Source organism: Gallus gallus, chromosome 5 (genome assembly GCF_016699485.2).
Source record: "Gallus gallus isolate bGalGal1 chromosome 5, bGalGal1.mat.broiler.GRCg7b, whole genome shotgun sequence".
In the NCBI taxonomy this organism is placed as follows: domain Eukaryota; kingdom Metazoa; phylum Chordata; class Aves; order Galliformes; family Phasianidae; genus Gallus; species Gallus gallus.
The window spans coordinates 1649661-1668226 of record NC_052536.1 but is presented as its reverse complement, the minus strand read 5'-3'; the positions used below and the strand labels follow the sequence as shown (position 1 = coordinate 1668226).

General features: G+C 48.5%; 1 protein-coding gene across 1 annotated transcript in view; it reads right to left on the bottom strand.

Annotated features, from left to right (window-relative positions):
• Nucleotides 1-373: 373 nt before the first annotated feature.
• IGHMBP2 (immunoglobulin mu binding protein 2) overlaps nucleotides 374-18566 on the bottom strand; it is a 34746-nt gene continuing 16553 nt past the window's right edge. The window contains exons 8-15 of the mRNA NM_001031175.3: nucleotides 17845-18019; nucleotides 10002-10184; nucleotides 6436-6554; nucleotides 5051-5145; nucleotides 4573-4696; nucleotides 2180-3019; nucleotides 1678-1862; nucleotides 374-862 (exon numbers count right to left, since the gene is read on the bottom strand). Coding sequence (NP_001026346.2) covers nucleotides 665-862; nucleotides 1678-1862; nucleotides 2180-3019; nucleotides 4573-4696; nucleotides 5051-5145; nucleotides 6436-6554; nucleotides 10002-10184; nucleotides 17845-18019 — 1919 coding nt within the window. The 3' untranslated portion in view covers nucleotides 374-664. The remainder of the gene's footprint in view (nucleotides 863-1677; nucleotides 1863-2179; nucleotides 3020-4572; nucleotides 4697-5050; nucleotides 5146-6435; nucleotides 6555-10001; nucleotides 10185-17844; nucleotides 18020-18566) is intronic.

The following is an 18566-nucleotide window of genomic DNA, read 5'->3' as shown; positions in this document are numbered from 1 at the left end:
CAATTCCCCTATGCAGGCTCCTTCCCCCTAACTCATAGGTGCCCAGATGTCCTTCTCCCATACGCTGGCTATTCCTCCTCCTCCTCACCTCTCCCTCCAGGAGCCCCCATGTCCCATCTGCCACTGTCCCTTGGCCCTGGGACCAGGGTACGAACCAAGGCTGTGCTCAGAGCAACTCTGCTTGGGATTGCCAGTGCAGTTTGCTGAGGGATTAGAAGGTTCTGTTGTGGGGTTATGCTGTTTTTTTTGTGTGTGTTTGGACATTAGTGCACTGGGAACACAGTGGGAAGGAGAAGGGCATCCAGGGCTTTTCACTATCCGCAGACATTTACTTTTTTGCTGTAGCAGAGAGAAATGTTACAGGGACAGCTGATTGCTTTCAGTGTCTTAATATCCGTCTTTATTGGCACGCTGCAGCCTCTCTGTGTACATCCTCTAGTTTGTCAATAAGGATAACAGGGACAAATGAAAGTGCTCTCCTCCATCTGAGGTTTAGTGAGGCCCCAGTGCCTATTTGTTCAGCAGCTATGGCACTGACTCCACACTTTCTACCACCCAAAACAAGAGCTCCCATTTTCCACCACCCCGTACCTTTAGCAGCATCTTTGCTTCACGCAGTCCGACCTGTTGACTTCAAGTACCCAGAAAGAAATAATCAGCTCCTTCACTTCTCCTTGCCTTTCTTCTTGCTCTTGCGCTGGTTGGTCAGGTCACTGAGCTTCTTGTCCAGGCGGCGCTGGAGATGGGCTCTCTTGGTGGGGTCCAGGGATTTGTCCTTGGGGCTGCTCCCAGGGTACAGAACCCCTTCCCTGCTGATCCACTGCCGAGCGTGTGCCTTGGCCTTGTCCCCGCAGCCGTGAACCTAGGGAGAGAGGGGACAGCGGTGGCAGGCAATTGCGTGTGGCATGGAGGAACGTGGGATGGTGAGCGTGGTGGTGATGGGTTGATGGTGGGACTTTAGAGGTCTTCTCCAACCTTAATGATTCTGTGAATCAGCAGCTCCTATTGCTGGAGCCTGGAGCTCCTTTTCCACCTGCTTTGCATTCCCTGAGACCATCGAATCACAGAATGTCCCGAGTAGAAAGGGACCCATAAGGAAAGGATGAAGAAGGGGGGGGCAAACACTTTCTGAACAGGGGCTCTGGCGCCTCTGAACTTACACTCCAGGTAAGTGCTGACTCACACAAGGCTCAGGCATGGGTATGAGATCCTAGGTCATTTGACACCAAGGCCTGACAACATGCAGAAAAAGGGCTGAGGTTTGAAAAGTAAGAAGAACTCATTGATATGGATTGTATCCCTCCAATTATTTCTCATTACAATTCGGCACGGGGAGGTGATTCAGCAGGAAATAAATTTATACCCCAACCAGCTTGTGAATGACCATAAATACAACTATTCTTTGCCATGGAAACAGATAGTACTTGACAAGGGGAAAATCTCTGCTGAGGATTTATAGGTCAGCTCGCTAAACGATGCTAAGCCTCGGGAGGCAAAGAGCTGCGCTTGGGCAACGCAGGATGAGGAGTGGTGGGAGCAGAAGGCTGTGGGTGAATGGAAGCTCATCGCTTCTCAGCCACGTCTGCTCTGACTGCAGGGCTTAGGCCCAAGGCTGGCTCTGCTGGGCGCATCCTGCTCCTCTCCAGCCCCTGGGCAGCTTTCTGGCCCTGTGCATACCTCTGGGATGTGATGGCTGAGGCAGTACCGCCTGTTGCAGTGTGGGCAGAGCTGGCCCAGGGTTGTGACGCTGGCTTTGCAGCGGGGGAAGCCGCAGGTGTTGTCAGCTTTAACGGCAGCAGAAATCAGAGCGTCTATATCTTCCTCCGATGCAGTGTCTGCTGTGGTTTTAGCTGCTGCTTTTCCTAGGTAGAGGGCAGAAGAGATGCAGAGGTTTAACAAACCCAAATAGCCCCGAGATCCAGGCAATGTAAAGTCCTGGAGCTAGTGTGGCACTCATTGCGACATTGAAATCTGGCTCATACTCAAAAGCACAGGGGGGAGCTGAGGGTCTCCCTCTGCTAGAAGGTGGCTGGGGGAGAGGAAGGGACCACACCTGGCTGGGACAAAGTAACTCTCAGCTCTGATTCAATGTTTAGGAAGGGCAGGGCACCTCTCAGTTCTCTCCCCACGTTTGAGAGCCTCCAGTCAATCTCCTGCTCCTATGAAGTGAGGGACCTACCTTTACATTCGCTTTTGTCTTTCTTCCTGCTGCTGTTGCCCCGAGTGCCAGTGCTGGACTCCTGCTCTTTCTTTGCCATCTCCTCTCGCCTGGCCTTCTCCCTCTGAACTCTCTCCAGGTGCAGCCTTTTCAGGTCCACTTTCCCTGAGCCCTCACTTCTTCCTCCTGGCTCAGCAGGGGCTGGAGCTTCCTTGCTGGAGTCCTGTGGCTGTGGAGGGGGATGCTGCTCTCTTTGGGTTGCAGCTGGTGCTACCACAGCCTGACCAAACTCCTTCTTGCGAACGCTGATGTAGCGGTCTCTGCCCTCCCCGGTGCTGACGTGCTGCAGCCCATGCTCCTCGGCCAGGAGGTGGATCAGCATCCGGTCGTGTGGACTGAGAGATGAGGGAAAGTCCAACTGTGGCTCGTCACCCTCCAGGAAGGCTTCCAGCACAGCTTTAAATTTGTTTGTGTCACCTTTTGTCCCTGGGCTCTCCCCCCCAGGTCTACTTGCGCTAGGGGAGCAACGTGCTTCTTGCTTTTGAGGAGCTGCTTTGGCTGCTGCTTTAGCTGCTGCTTTGGGTTTCCTCCCTGGAGCTGGCTGCGGTTTGGGGCTGGGTGCTGCAGGAGCCTTGGTGCTCTGCTGTCGCTCCCCTCCATGGGAGTAGTTTTCAGGGACAAGGTCATCGAGATACTCAAAGGCTGTGCGCACCTGGCCGTGCTGCCTGAAGTGCTCCAGCAGCCTCCCGAGGAAGGCCTGGCTGCCCACCGTGCGGCTGTCGCAGATGATGGCCACGTGGCGCCGGGCACGTGTCACAGCAACGTTGATCCTTCGGTCCTCGGCGAGAAAACCCACCTCACCTGCAGGAAAACCAAGAGGGAGTGAGCGAACAGAGGTTAGAGAGTCTTCTTGGGGCTGGTATGTGGTGCAGGGCTGGCTCCTGCTCTCGCTATGACCAGCTGGGGGCCACAGTGAGGGTCCTCATCCATCCCAGGATCAAGGCATGTGGGGAGGAGAGATGTTCCCCAGGTGCTGCTAGGTGGCCAAGGGCACGAGGTCAGGCTGAGAAAGGTTCACCTGGAGGTAAAGTGCAGGTAAAGTGCAGGAGGCACTCTATGCAGTGCCCCCTGCCTGCCCCCAAGCCATGCACACGGGGCTGATAGTAACAGCAGCTCTGCAAGGTCTGCTGCTGCTCTCTGGCTATTTTCTCAAAGAGAAGCAGTAAGAGCTAGAGAATGCCAAGATGACTCGGTGAGACTCAGCTATCAAGAAGGGTAGTGGGGGTGGCTTTCGAGTTTCCAGCCCCCAAGTATAAAGAGAAGGCCAGTGGGGAAGGAATTGCTATCTCCTCTGCTGCAGTGACCAGACTGGCCGTTTGTGCCCGGTCTTTGATGCAGCAAAAGGGTTTCTGGCTGGGTCTGAAGTGGCTGCAGAGGGATGGGCATCCCCCGAGCTGATCCACGTGGTCACAACAAACTCTCCTGGGTGTCAGGCTGCTACCAGTATCTCTCATGCCCCACAGAGAACAGAGCTCTGCCTGGATAGCACATGGAGCTTCTGGTAGTGAGCTCTGCCTGCCTGTTGTGCATGGGAAGAGGGCCGGAGTCACTGCCGAGGACATGGGCTCCCACTGAGCCACCAGCAAGGCGAGGTGAGTCACTGTGAACAAGGACTATTCTTAGCCCCGCACCCCACCTCCATCCTCCCCCCAGCGCTGCGTTTCCTGCTCCAGGCTTTCTTCTAAAAAGGCAGAAAACACCTCCCCCTTCCATGCATCCTTTCCCCCTTTTTCCTTCCAGACATCAGCACTCCTGGCACATACACAGTGTCTCATCCCCAGCAGCATTAGTGCAGGAAGGGACATCTCATTGAGGATCTGAAAAGGGGCAGAGGCGCTTCTCAGCACAATCCCACACGTGCCCTCTGCACGAGCTGCTGCCTCAAAACCCTTCAGCAGCTTTTTTCCAGCTATTAACTCCCACTGCAGCCACTGATAGCAAAGAACTCGATTTTCTGCTCTAGATTTTGCTTCCAAAAGGAGCATTTTCTGTGCACGACTTGTAACGTCGGCTCCTACTTTCTTCAGTCTCCAAGCCCCATCCAATTTCCGCCTTCTTCTCAGCGCTCCATTAACCACAGTGCCAACCTGACATGTGCCATGCACAGGATTCCAGTTCAATAATTTTTGAGGTCGCAGGTGCGTACCTAGCAATGGGAACCTTCCTCTGCAATCCTGACTGCATGTGTTCGTGTAAAAATAACGAGGAGAAATAAAGCTGAAAAGGAAGGATCTTGCCACTAAACTCATTCAGAGTGAAGTGCTAGAGACAGTCAGAATAATACTTGGTAATGTATGAGTGATCCATTCCATCCCCGTTCCCATTCTTCCCCCTCTCCAGCAGCAAGTTCTCACCTTTCCTGTTGGATCTCACGAATGACAGGATCACTGCCTCTTTCTCTCTGCCTTGGAAACCATCAACTGATTTAATCTCTAGCTCAGGGTACCTGTGGCAAAGGTGCTCTCTTAACATGTCCACCTGAAAAAGCATGAAAGAGGTCACTTGGAGAGTGAAGTGCAGAGGGAAAAGCATTAAAATGGCATTGTTCTGGAACAGCCCTTTCCTCTCAAAGGCAAAAGACTGAGTGCTCGCATCTCCCAGGTGCTGACTCCTGCAGCTGGGAGTGGAAAATACCTCTCAGAAAACACCACCTCCCTCAGTGGCCTCAACTTTAGTAAGATGGCCACAATGACTGATCATATAATTTGTCTCTGCTGCCTTCTGCATTCCTCCCTGAAAATACTTTGGTATCGCTCCTGGAAGCGTTAAAGTTTGAATCTGCTCCTGTGTGCATGAAGAAAGAGAGGAGGTGCCAGGAGGGTGCCATCTCACCTGGAGGTTGTAGGGGGCTACAACAGCGACGTCTCGCGCCTTCACACCAGCATCTACCAAAGCCTGGATGTGCAAACCAACCAGCTGCACCTCTCCTAGGGCACAAAGCAGAAGGGGCAGTGAGGCAGAAGCACGTCCAAGCTGACGATGACAGCAGCTTGGATGTGCTATACATTGGAGAAGCTTGCCCACTTCCCCTTGTACAGCAAAGAAAGGTTCAGGTAAGTCCTGCCTGTAGTCCAGCATTATACAGGAGTAACAATTCCCAACCTGACTCATTTGGATAAACGGTGATGTGCCGTGCATTGCTACTTCTTGATTCTTGCCTTTCCAAGTCACCAGCTCCCTACACCTAAGCTTAGGAAGGGAGCTCCCTGAACAACCTTTGGCTTTCTCCTGCCTTAATCCAAGAGATCAACGCTAACCCAGGGAATAGGTTATTTTCCCTTTGAAGTGAGACTTTAGACCTCACTGCAAATTTAATTTTCCTCTCTATGCTGTGAGTGAAAAAGTCCCTGCATTTCCAACACCCCCGTGGTCGTATAAAAGCCTTCATGCTCCTTCCAGAGCTGTCTGCTCAGGATGGTGGTTGCTTCAGGGAGAACAAGGACAATCTAATGAGGAATGCAAACTATTCCACATGTTTATCTGCAAGACTGACTCTACCATCTATTTTGCAGCAAAACACATGTATAAAATTCCAGAATCTGCAGTCTGCTGCTCCACAAGGCTAACTCCCACATTTTGGAAGACTTGCATTTATCTCCTGCTCAGGATCCCTGACTTATCTCAGACTTCTGTTTGGAGACAAGAGCCTTTCTCTGTCTCAGAGGGGCACGGAAAAATGAGATCCTTTCTGCTGACAGTTTCCTAAGCCAGAACAGTGTTGGGGTATGTGGATTGTCAAGTGAAGCATCAGATTTTGGACAGCCTACGTGCCACACAACCTGGCAAAGGCCCTCTGCCAGCCTACTTAGCCAGACTAAAAGTAGGAGTGTGAGCAGCATCCCTGAAGAGCAGATCACATCCATTCACCCGGCTGCAAAAACAAGGACACAAAGGAGGTAGTGTCTTCATGTTCCTATTAAGTTCTCTTGCTTTATTGGAATGGCTATGGTGCGTGACTTTGCACTAAATCTCCATAATGAAATCTATTCTTTAAAGTCAGAAAAAGAGCACAAAGCTTGGTGCCCTGAGAAGATTCATCGAGAAAAGCCACGTGGGACTTTATGAAAGCAGGAAATGAATGGGAGACAGTTCTGAGCCACATCTACAGCCTGGGTGGAACATCTCAGGACAGTGACTCAGCAGCGCAGTGGCCAAGCCCTTGGGAGGCTGAAGACTTCAGTCAATTCCTGCCAATAAAATATTCCCAATGCTAGTACCTGGATTCCCCTTAGACTGTTCATCTTCCACTTCCAGCTCCAACAGGCCACAGCCAGCAGTGTCTATGAGCAGTAAGGGAATTGTTGTCTCTTCTGTGCAGGTGACACCTGGCAGGTCCCTGCAAAAGATGTCGGGAAAGGGCCACGTTAACAGCACTGAAGTTATGCCAAAAAGCAATTGGATGTCTTGTTGCTTGCTCCTTCCAACAATACACAGCTGGATATTGCTTGCCAAGGGCAAGGTACGGACCAGAGGTGCACTCTGGAGGTGGTGAGAGGCTGAGAGCTGAGATTCCCCACCTTTCCACCCCTCCAGGCTTTGGTCCCCTTTGCAGTGGCATTGATGCTACCTGGAGGGGGTCTCAGGCTTTTATCCCCAGGCTCTCTGGGACTGCAGCCACAGCCACAAGCAGAAGTCCCGAAAGGCCTGAGGAAGTCTGACAATACCAGAAAACCACAGTTGAAAAGACATTATTGCTTTGCACTATGGAATTGCCCTTTAGATTACTACAAAAACACAAAGAGCTGTGAGGTGGGTCAGCCAGTAGCACTGTGAGCTTTCTTGTCAGCTCTGCTGCACGGCCCAGTTGTTGTAGGTGGGGGGATGGTGTGGGGGTGTCAGCAACTTGCTTAAATGATCTCAAAGAGAAAAAATATGCAGACCTAGGAAGCTGTGGCAGCTGATTTCTGTTTTTACACTGCTGAGAGTGAGGGAAAAGAGTATTACCAGAGATTTGACAGCAGTGCTGTAGGGCAAGAGAAGAAAGCGTGGCACAAGGAACCACAGAGGAATTGAGTTTTCGTATCCTTTCTACATCTAAAGCTACTGTATTCCAAAAAACCCAAACTAATTAACCTCTTTTTTTTTTTTAAATACCCATGGAAGCTGCTTGCTGAATTCACAGCCTGGGAAGAGGAGGGCTGATGGAGGGCAGCAAGATAAAGGCAGAGATGACGAGAGAACCCCAACAACGTGTCGCTGTACATCACATGATGATCAAAGAGAGCTGGGGCTCAAGGGGGCCTGCAAATAACCAAGGAAGCCATCACAAAGGAGGACTGCTTCCAGATGACAGGCAGGGAAGTGAGAGCAAAGGCTCCAGTTCAAGTCAAGCCCTCGCATGCAGCCCTACTACTGCATGTTATTCTGCATACCTATGCCACTGACTGGCCTTGATTCCTATGAAGCTCTCTGGAGCCCTGATGTCCCTTAGGGGAAAGATGAGTTTCTCACCTGCTAAAAACCAGCCTAAGAAACAGGGTTTTTTGTTCCTGGAGAGATTCCTGACCCTTGATGAGAAAGCAAGTTGACCACGCAGGCAGACGATTGTTGCAGGCTCAATATGCTGCCCTCGGACACCTAGGGACCCCGTGCTTCATCCAGGAGGAGGTGATCCCAGCTGGGGGAGTTGCACACTGTGACTGAGGAGCATTTTGCTTGGGTGCCTTTCAAGTATGACACTATCAGGAGGGGTTCCCTCACCTTCCCCATCAGTGAGGGGGCGCTGGCCCCCTGAGAAGTACTAACAGAAGGGACACCCAACACTGCACTTAAATAAGAACTGATAGTAGAAGCTGCTGGTGATATTCAAACCAGCTTTTCATAGACTGAGTCAGAAGTTCTGAATGTTGGAAAATACTGCTTGCAGCCTCCCAGACTTAATTCTGGAGATGTGTGGGGGTTTCTGATGTGCTTCGCCATCCGTTTCAGGAGGAAGGGAGGTTTGGGGAGAAGAACTATTGGAGATGAAAAACTTACTTATTTCTTGCTCAGGTACAGAATTAAGCAAATCATTTGGTCTAAGCCAAAAAAGGAGACGAGGTGGTTGCAAATATCATGGAGGGATTTGTACTAGCAACCTAAAGATAAATTCATGGTTCAACATCAAGATACTGCATTATCTGGTATACTACAGAGACCCAGAAATTTTACATGGTTTTGTGCCTGAAGTGAGGATTGCTGTATTCATGCGATGTGTCAGCAGGACTATGGGCTGGCAGACTTCATTACAGGTTTAGACATCAATGTCTGCAGGAAAAGGCGTGACGCAGGGGACAAAGCTGCACTATGGAGTGGAAAGTAAGACATTCACTCCTTTATCCATTATAAAAGCAAAGCAGAACAGCATCCAACATCCTCAGAATAACAGCCAACGAACTTCAACTTTTCAACTAACTCCTAATTTAATGGTTTCAAACCTTTTTGCCTGGGGTTTCACTTTAGCTACTATTCTTGTGTATTTAAATGGGAAAATAAGCACAGCAAGGAACAAGAACAACTGAGAAGAGTGTTTTTTACACTGGAATTAGATTTGTATAGCTAAAGCACTGCTGAATGAGTCCTGTCCATCTCACCTGAGCTCCTCCTGGTATAGATGAACAAGCAGAAAGAAGCCTTTCCTTAAGAACCCACTGCACGCATCTGTATAATTATATTTACACACAAAGATATATAAACCAAGACAGGAGTCAGCATTCACTGATTCATCAGCTTCACTGATGTAAGCTGAGCTGAAGCCCTGAACAGAGCGTGCTGACACAAGCAGAATCCCCGTGCTGGCTGCAGAGGATGAAGATGAGGCTGTTGGGGCGGTCTTAAACACAAAGTTTGGTTTTGTTTTTTTTTTGTCTGGCCAGAGTTCCTATCTCATAGTGTTGTTTGTGCTGTTCACAAGTAAGATTATCAGGAAATGAGCATGAGATGGCCTCTCCAGCTCTCTCTGTCCGCTTCCCCTGTGAAATGGAGAGATTCTAGGGGAATTTCAATTTTTCCACCTCCTACATATTTGCATTTAAAAAAAAGCACTGCTAAAAATACAAAAGCACCATGCAGACAGGCACTGTGATATTTTGTGCTTCTCTGAGGCCAACAGAGAGAATTAATGTTTTACCATCCACCTCCCAGAGCTCTGCCGACTACAATTTTAAAAAGCACCAATTATTGACAGTCACAGCTTGTGTTAGCAAACAATTGCCTGTCCCAGGATGCAAGTGAAAAGAAATATGAGTCACTTCCTCTAAATTACCAAAGAATGGGTAAACTGCTGCAGACAGAATGGATCTGATGCTGACAGACTTGCTGCAGGTGCTGGCTTGGCAATAAAACCATCCAAGCCAGAATCGCAATCTTGCTTTCTAGTCTCCTCTGTTGCCACTTTTGGGATCAAAGATGGGGGACACAGTGGTCCACATAATCATTAGGATGTGTGGAAACACTAAATCTGGTGTCCGGCCCTACTCTCAATGAAAGCTTGAGATGGGGAAGACCTGCTTGGGGTAGGCACGCTGCAGGTCAGATCTTTGTATATTCTCACCAGGTGCAAAGGATTTCATTTATTGATGTATCACACCAATGGAGCACATGGAAGATAACTCTGCATGGCTTCTTGTTACAAAGGAAAAGCACAACTACCACCTAGGTAATGATTCCTCGATGAAATAAAGGACAAACAGAAATGCTATGGCAGGAAGGAATGGAAAACTCCATCACGGGGACAAACCCAACATGTGCTGGGATGAAGGAGACACCTCTGCTCAGATGTATCACCAGGGAGCAAGGCACTTACTTGAGCAGATGCTGGGCTACTGATGGGTGAGCAGTGAGCCGGCCGCCGTACATCTCTGAGGAAGCCCACTGCATGATGGCTTCATGCATCCGGTACTGCACCGTCAGCATCTTCACAACCTTCTCCCCGTACCTCTCGATGACACGCTCCATCAAGCTGAGTGAAAGGCCCTTGGCAGCAGCCCTGCGTGGAAAAAGCAAGTTGGAAGTGGAGCCTAGATGTCTGCACGAATTTAACCCTCTTTGGACTATAGAATCGATAAACATCTTCTTGCTACAGCCATGACAGTGCTGTAGCCGGAACTGAATGCGGTGCTAATCAATGCTAATGGTGTTAGTGCTGTCAGAGCACCTTGGATATATGTCCCAGAGCTTTCTGAGCATGGCAGTGCCCACGCTGGGATGGTGCTACCTTTCTGGCCTTCCCATTCTGTTTTAATTGGGTACCAGGGGGTTGTGGAGAGGGAGCAGGAGAAGGCTGCAGCATCTGCAGCGTGGAGTCACAGCGGGGTGAACGTGCTCAGCGATAGACCCATGATCTGATCAGCTTGCATGTGTCAGGATGGAGAGATGCCCCCATGGGGAAACGCCTACTGGTATTGCCACCATAACACAAGAGAGACAAACAGCAGCAGCCAGCCCAACCCGGAGTGGTTGCCTCTCCCACGCTGCTCTATGCGCTTCAAATAAGGAGTGAGGATGCCCCAGTTCTCAGCTTGGGGGAAAAGCTCCAGAATGAGATACTCTTAACCCATAAGCTCAGCTTGCCAGCATCCTCAGTCACACATCTCATACCAGCTCTAGGTACTGCATCAGTGTAACGCTGCACTCGCGCTGCTTCCAGCTCAGGGAATGGCATCTGAATCACCTAATGCATTATTACTAGAGCCTGACCCTACAAGCATCTTAAAGCATTTGGTGTCAACACAGCCAGATCTCGGTGATGTTTTATCGAGACACTCGACGTGAAAGTGTTCTCATTAATCCTTGGCTGCTCACCCCAGACTAATGCACTTCAGAGCTTATTGCTTTACTGCCCATTAAGAAAACCAACCCTGTCACCTATGGCAGAGGTCCTATGCTTCTATCTGTGACACAAATTAATAAAGCTCCTAATGAAATATGCCTTTCAGGAGTCTAATTGCTTTCTGTTTGCCATACGGAAAGGGTTTGTTGGAAGCATCACAGCATTACCGTCTGAGGAAGGAGGGCAAGAATTGCTGCATTTTGAAGATTTCTGAGCAAAAAGTTTTCTCATCCTGTGTGCACAGAGAACTCGTGGTTGGTGGCAAGGGGTTCTGCTTGCTACAATGAACAGGCATCGTGGTGACAAAGTGATGGCAGAGAACAGCTTGGGAGAAGTGCTTGTGTCGAGGCTAAGGGGCACAGCATGCATCAGTTACTGCTGTAGGGAAGCACGACATTAATACATGGCACCATGGTGTGCTGGACTGCCCAGCCCTGTCCTGTTAACAGCAGGGCACTTGGTAAACAGAACAAGGGACTGCAAATCCATTAAAGCTGCAGCAGGAAAAACTGAGGGGAGATCTTTCCGCAAGGCCGAGTCTCATTAGCTCTCCTCCTTGCTAAAGTGCAGAACGTAGCACAGCAAAAAACAGACTGGAAGCTGTGATCCTGCAGCTGCATGACTCTGGAGACAGCGCTGTTTTCCAAAGGGTGTTCGAACATAATGAGCACTGAACAACAAGCACAGCCATGGAAGTGAGGAGAAGGGCTGGCAGGGTGCAGGAAGGCTATAACAGGACGTGACTCTGCTACAGGACAGGCATCCAGCCGTGCTGTGTGTTCTGCTGCTGACCGTGACCCCCTGCTGAGCTTGTTCACAAAGCCCTTACAGCTGTGGTGCTCCTGGGTTGTACTTACAGAGGTCCTTGTTGCTCCCAGCTTAGGGGAGAGGAGAAGACCAACACTGACAATGCTGGTGAAACAGCACCTGACAGAGGTATGCTGGGTTTTCAGGAGGGGAAGGGGATTAGGTGGGGCAAAGCCCCTCTTAGGTGCTGTTTGCTGGAAGTGTGATCTCTGCTGCCAAGAGAAAAGCACTTCTAGTTCCTTCTACCTGCCATCTCAGTGCTCATGAAAAAGCGCATCACACACAGAGCCACTTGTAGGCAGTGTGGTTTTCTGGGCCAAGAAAGCACTACAAGGTCTGAATTGCCCCAGCCACCCTCTGCCCAGGAGCCCACTTAAGCTCAGCTCTTTGCTTCCTACCTGAGTTACATCTTGTCTCTGTCTGCTGGATGGACCCTGTATGTTACTTCAATCCTATCTTTAGTTCTGTCTCTTGGGCATATACTGGGTCTGGTCTCTACTTTATGTCCTGATGAAGTCTGGACTCGGTTCACCCCTTGCTGGGGCTGTCAATGAGCCCCATTCCCAGCTCCTGCTCTGCCAGCCGTGCTCAGGCTGTGGATAATGCTGCTGCCAGACCCCAGCTGTGTAAGCCACATCAGGCAACTGAAGCAAGATGCAGAGGATAGCAAAATAAACTGCTGGCAAAGGCTCAGAGGGATGAAGCCTTCCCAAACAAAGTTAACTTCCCTTTGCTTTTGGCCTTTACTCCCTTGCTCACTTGCAAGTCTACAGCTGACTTTTCAGCAGAACTGCAGGAAATACCTGGTGTTTTTTAACAATAAATATTCTAAAGTGTTTCTGCTAAAGATAGACAATAAAGCGTGGGGGAGGCATTAAGTCTCCCTGCAAGCCTTGGAAATAGTACTCTTCTATACACTAACCGTGCTGTTTTCACCACAGGGATCTACGTGAGGTTATATGTTGAATTAAAAATGAGGATATTGACTGCTCCCAAATATCTCATCTGTTAAAACATTTCCTATTATTCACAGCTCAATTAATTTCTACAGTGATTGATCCCTATGCCAACAACATCATACAGGACAGAGGTTTCGAGTGCCAGTTGTTTTAGAGATACCGCAGTGGGATGGAGAGGTTGGACAGACAGAACCACACTCCTGAATGTATCTGCTGGAAAATCCTTAAGGTAGAGCTGTGAATGCTAAGATGATCCAAACAAGCCCACAGCAGCCAGTATTTGCTGTTAACCTGGTTTTGCCTTGCTTTAAATGCAGGAAAAGGCTGCACTTTGCTTGAATGCACCTTCCTGTGGATAGCAGATCCCAGTGAAGGAGGATGAGGCTCTGCCGCTGCCTGCTGCTCCTTACGGGTAAGGCTTCTTCCTCCAGCTCTTGCCACACATTAATACTGACAGCTGTAGCCAAGTGGAACCACGTAGTTCAAGGCTTCTCTACTTTGTTCCCTGAGCTTTTCTATCCTGGTACAGATCTAAGAGGTTTCACAAACAGAGGTAAAGTAGTATTAAGCGAGGCTGTGCAGACCTCCTCCCTTTATGGAAATTTTTTAATCCTTGCAAATATGAGGGAGGAAGGTAGCTTCTTGTTTCCAGCTGAGGAGGCTTCTACAGAAAAGCAGGGTCTGACATTTGCTCTTTAGTGACATTTGCTCTTGGAGAAGCAGCATGTGAATTTGGGATGGTGGAAACAGGCTAGCTGCCTGCAAATAAGACAGCAAAAGGCTCCTTATCTAAGAAACCAGCAGAGAGCAACAGCTCTGATAGATATCTGAACAAATACGTCAAAGCTTCAACATGGAGAAATGCAGAGAACAAAAAAGTAGCTTCTCTAGACAGGGCCCAGCTCCCAGAGCTGTGTGGCAGCCTCTTTGTCTGCTTGTGCTCGCAGTACGGCACTGGTAAAGTACCAAAGCATCTCTGTTTAACAGAGGCTTCCCACTTGCACAGGACTGACTCTGCATGCTGTAGTACCAGACGATCCTGCTGTCAGCCCATATTCATCTCAGCTAACTTTAGACCCTTTATCGAGGCCCCGAAAATAGGAGCCCACCCACTTCAGGTCTGCTGTCATCAATGGAGAAGAGGAAGGTAGGCGGAAGGGTTTCAGTCCTCGGGATGAATCATCCCTGGAAATAGCTTATCTTTTTCCATTAACCAAAGAGGGAGCTGGCAGGTGACTGCGTTCCTTATTTAATCTCTGGCAGTACCACACACGAAGGTAGAACGGACCCGCCTTTGCACTGCTTCTCACAGCCTGCAGGGAACACAGCTGGGAAAAGCACAGAGCGATGCTCTTCCCTGTCTGCTTTATTTGTGTTGTGGAGGGGACTGTGCTGGAAAGAGGAAAGCTGTGGCACGCACCTTGATCGGTAAAGCAAACGCTTTTACTCCGGCAGCAATTAAACACAAGGCCAGAGTTCAGATGTATGAAGGAAAGAGCTAATCATTTCTAAAGGCATTTATCTGAAAAGTAATCGGATTTCTTGAAATAAGTTGTTCTAATTAATCAAGATTGGTTAGCTTTTGCATTTCATTGGGAGGGCTATTGTGGTAGATTCTGTCAGTTGCTCCAGCTGGACCTCGCCACACGTCCTCCCCATCACAAATCTGTTGGGGGTTTTCAGTAGACAGCAACAGAGCTGGAAAGAAAAGTCATTTTCCTTGAGCACTACATAGTTTTGCTTTCCATCAGCTTGACACGTGCCGTGCAGGTTTCTAACACAGGGCAGATACTCTGCACAAGCTATTGAAACCCTCTGCAGATTCAAGCACTTTGTCCAAAAGCCCTCAGTTCTACAGATGACCTGCGATCTTAATGATGCAAACTAGTGGCAGCTTTTCACTGTTAAAGTCAAATTAACACAAAATTGATGGAGAGAATAAGAAGAGATCCAGGAGGTCTGCAGCAGATGGGTCCTACCAAACAAGAGCTCTTAGTTGTCAGCTCAATGATGCAGGACCAGTAAAGGTTCCTGGCAACAACCAGCACAACAGAGGGCAGAAGAAAGCAGCTGGCAGGTGGCGTCATGTTTTCTGTGCTCATCTGAAAAAAAAAAATCTGCTTCATTTCAAAGAGCAGCCAAAACTGACATCAGCTTCGGTGTTGGAGCCACTCACAGATAGTAATAGGGTTGATGTTTCTACTGCATTTTGCCCTTACTCTGACAGTCTTGGGAAAGTAAGTCCCTGCCTTGGGAACACAGTGAGCGTTTGGTGTTTTCATCCACTACAAGCTTCTGACCCTGTAAATAAAGCATGGCTGTGGCAAGAGTAGGTAAGAATGGATCTACAGGAGCTAAGCTTGCTCTAGTCTCCACCTAGCTCCTGACTGCCTCTTTTCAACCCAAGGTCAGTAACATCTCAGTCCACCCAGCTCCCCAGCCCTGGTCAGCCATCTGATGGTAAGAATTTTTTATTTCCAACTTACAGATGGGGAAAACCTAGGCACAGAGACACAGCCTGCAGACTCGCAGTAAATGAGCAGCAAGACAAGAAGGGCAGGGGTTCCAGACAGGCATTTTTGTGCAGTTCACCAGCCTAGACAGCAAAGGAGTGTGCTTATCACTTGCCAACATCTGCAAAAGAAAATCCTTCATGCATCAGACAATAGCAGGAATCAGACCTTGTCTCCACGATGATGAAGCACCTTGAGATTATTTGTAGCATCTCTCAGGTACCTGCTGGGAGCTGCTGCCTCCCTCGGATATTTCATTTCCCTAGCTCAAAATTCAAGAGAGGTTATAGATATGTATCTGGCTAATTATCCTCTGGAAGCAGGAGAAAGTTTATGAAGTCAGCCCTATTTCTCTGCTTGTGCACAATGCCAGTTGGGTCATTCCAGACCAAGAGCTAGATAAACACGTGTACACTGATATTTTAAACTACTGGAAAGCTCCCAAGCTTTCCAGTCTATATATGGAGCATCCCATCAAAGCACAGGCAATTTACACTAGCCACAGCTCTCCTCCACAAACTAATTGTTCCTAATGTTATACATATTACAAAGTTTTCTAATTACTGCTGTGTATGTGATACCGTGGTGCAGCATCTCAGTGGGCCAACTCCCACATTAATATGTTTAATGAACAAATGCAGAACCATAGAGGCAGAATTTAATAAAGGAAAGAGAAGACTTGGATTAATATGAGCACGAGCCTGATTTCCCTCCACACAGCTTGCAGTCAGCAAAGAGGAGGTAAACCAAGGCCACTGTTCTTGCCAGGTGGGAGAAAACCTCATGGAGAAAAAACCAAAATATTTTTCTTAAAAACAAGTATTTTAAAAATCTGTATGTAAATACTGGTCAGTGAGACCAGAATTTCCTTCTCTGTTTTATTTTTCTTCTATTTGCTTCCCATTTTCCTAACTCCAGTGGCTGCTATGCACTATTTTAAACTGTCCTTTTCAACAACTCTTCCAACGTCTCTGAAAATTCCAGTGTAAAACAGAGAAAACCAAGTGCTGGTAAACAAGTAGAATGAAAAAAATGTCTCTGTTGATGACACATCTCTCAGGAATAACATCTGATAAAATACACACAATTTTGAGTAATCCAGTATTAGAGCATAACACAAGCACACTTTCTCACTAAAGGAAAAAACAAATGAGCAACTCAAGCTCAACACACTGAATTCTCTGGAGCTGAGGACATTTCAGATGACTGATGGAAGGATGCAGATAAGCATGCTGAAAGCAACCATCAATCTCCCAGCTACCAGCCAGGACAGCATGCCCTCATCTCACACTGTTCATCTCACCTGTCCCTTGCATAAAGCCCACAGTGGGAAGGTCTCCACATCATTACAACACTTCTGAGCACTTTTCTGTGATGCTGCGGACGTTCTTAGCATGACAGATCTTCCTAAAACATGGTTTGGCATGACAAGACAAGGAAGAATGGCTGATAGGACAAGGGGGAACTGTTTCAAACTAAAGGAGGGGAGATTTAGATTAGATATCAGGAGGAAGTTCTTTACTGAGGGAGTGGTGAGGTGCTGGAACAGACTGCCAAGAGAGGCTGTGGTTGCCCCATCCCTGGACGTGCTTAAGGCCAGGTTGGAGGGGGCCCTGAGCAATCTGATCTAGTACTTGATGCAGCAATTGGCAGCCCTGCCTGTGGCAGGGGGGTTGGAAGCTGACGATCCTTGAGGTCCTTCCAACCCAAGCCATTCTATCATTCTACCTGAGCTTTCTGCCTTGCTGCACTTATTGCACTCATACTCTCTGTCTGCCCCATTTTTTCCGCAGAGGATCCTCTCCACTGTGGACACACAAGCCCTAATTACCTGTGGAATGTGGGTGAACAGCAATCTCAGAGAAGGCAGGGAATCTAGATACTGGATCATGCCCTCGCTGCAGTTTAGAATACCTATCCAAAATGGGTATGGGTAAGTTTCAAAGGCTGACATCTCCCTGTCACTGTGTGAGCTAGTATTCCCACTACAAACACCTGGAACTGGTACAGAGCTGCCTTCAGTTTCTGGGGTTTGCTTTAGCACCTCTATCAAGGCAACCCATCTAAGCCCATTCCTACAAAATTGGAGCTGACGTGCAGACTTTGGCAGGCCACATGTCTGCTCCTACATGGATGAGAGCCTCCTGGGCAAGGAGCTCACAGCAGCTCCTGAGCAGGGCTGAAGGCTGTCAGATTGCTTTTCTGTCTGCAGATTGAAAACCTTTACAAGTCCTTCAGCAGTTGCTCAGCTGGCAGTCATCAGCACTAGAGACAGACAGCCATGCTGACTACACGTGCTTTGCTATGACGTGAGTAGGTCACCAGCAGGTAACATGACTGTCACGTCCTGGTGCAATATGAAAGCCTGCTCAGATGGAGGCACATTAAACTTTAAGCAGAAGCTATCAGTAAAACAGCTCTGATGTAATCCTGGCCATGTGACTAAACCCAGTCCACGGAGGACAATGCTAAATAATCACATTAATGAAATGTCTTGAAACTTGAGGCGTGAACCTGTGACCGCAGACCGCTCCTTACTTGTGGGAGATGATGGTGGGGGGAAGCTGCTTGTGGTCCCCAGCCAGGATGCACTTTGGAGCTTTCAGCAGTGGTATCCAGCAGCTGGCTTCCAGGGCTTGGGCACACTCATCTATCACCACCAGATCAAAGTAATTCTCAGGCAGCAGCTTCAGCGGGCCATCAGAAGAAGCACCTAATTAAAAGAGAAAGTGCACAGCTTAGCAGGAACGCACATGAGCAAGCAACACGTTTTTAAAACAAGTCATAATGCTTTAATTGTGGTTGAGGGAGACAGATAAAATAACGTTTCTCTGCAGATATGTAAAAATTCAGCTCTGTGGTCCACGACAAATAAACATACATTTACATGTATAGGTCAGAATTGTTTTTGCCGATAGGAGCTGGTGATCCTTATGGGTCCCTTCCAACACAGGATATTCTATGATTCTATTATTTGTTTGCCCTTTTTTGCCCTGGCATCTGGGGCCAAAAGCTCCCAAGCATCTCTGAAACAAGTGAAACACAGACGATAAACAGAACAATATGCTCAAATGCTTCACCAGAGCAGAAGCAGAGCAAAAGCACTAATGAACACCCACTTTCCTTCTGCCCTCAAATGCAAACAAAACTTCTCGGCAACAAAAACTGCAAGGATGACAGACTTGAGATTGGCTGATCTACTGAGGGACGCCCCAGGGGAAATGAGCAGTGGAGACCCATACTCCTCAATCCTGCTGAAC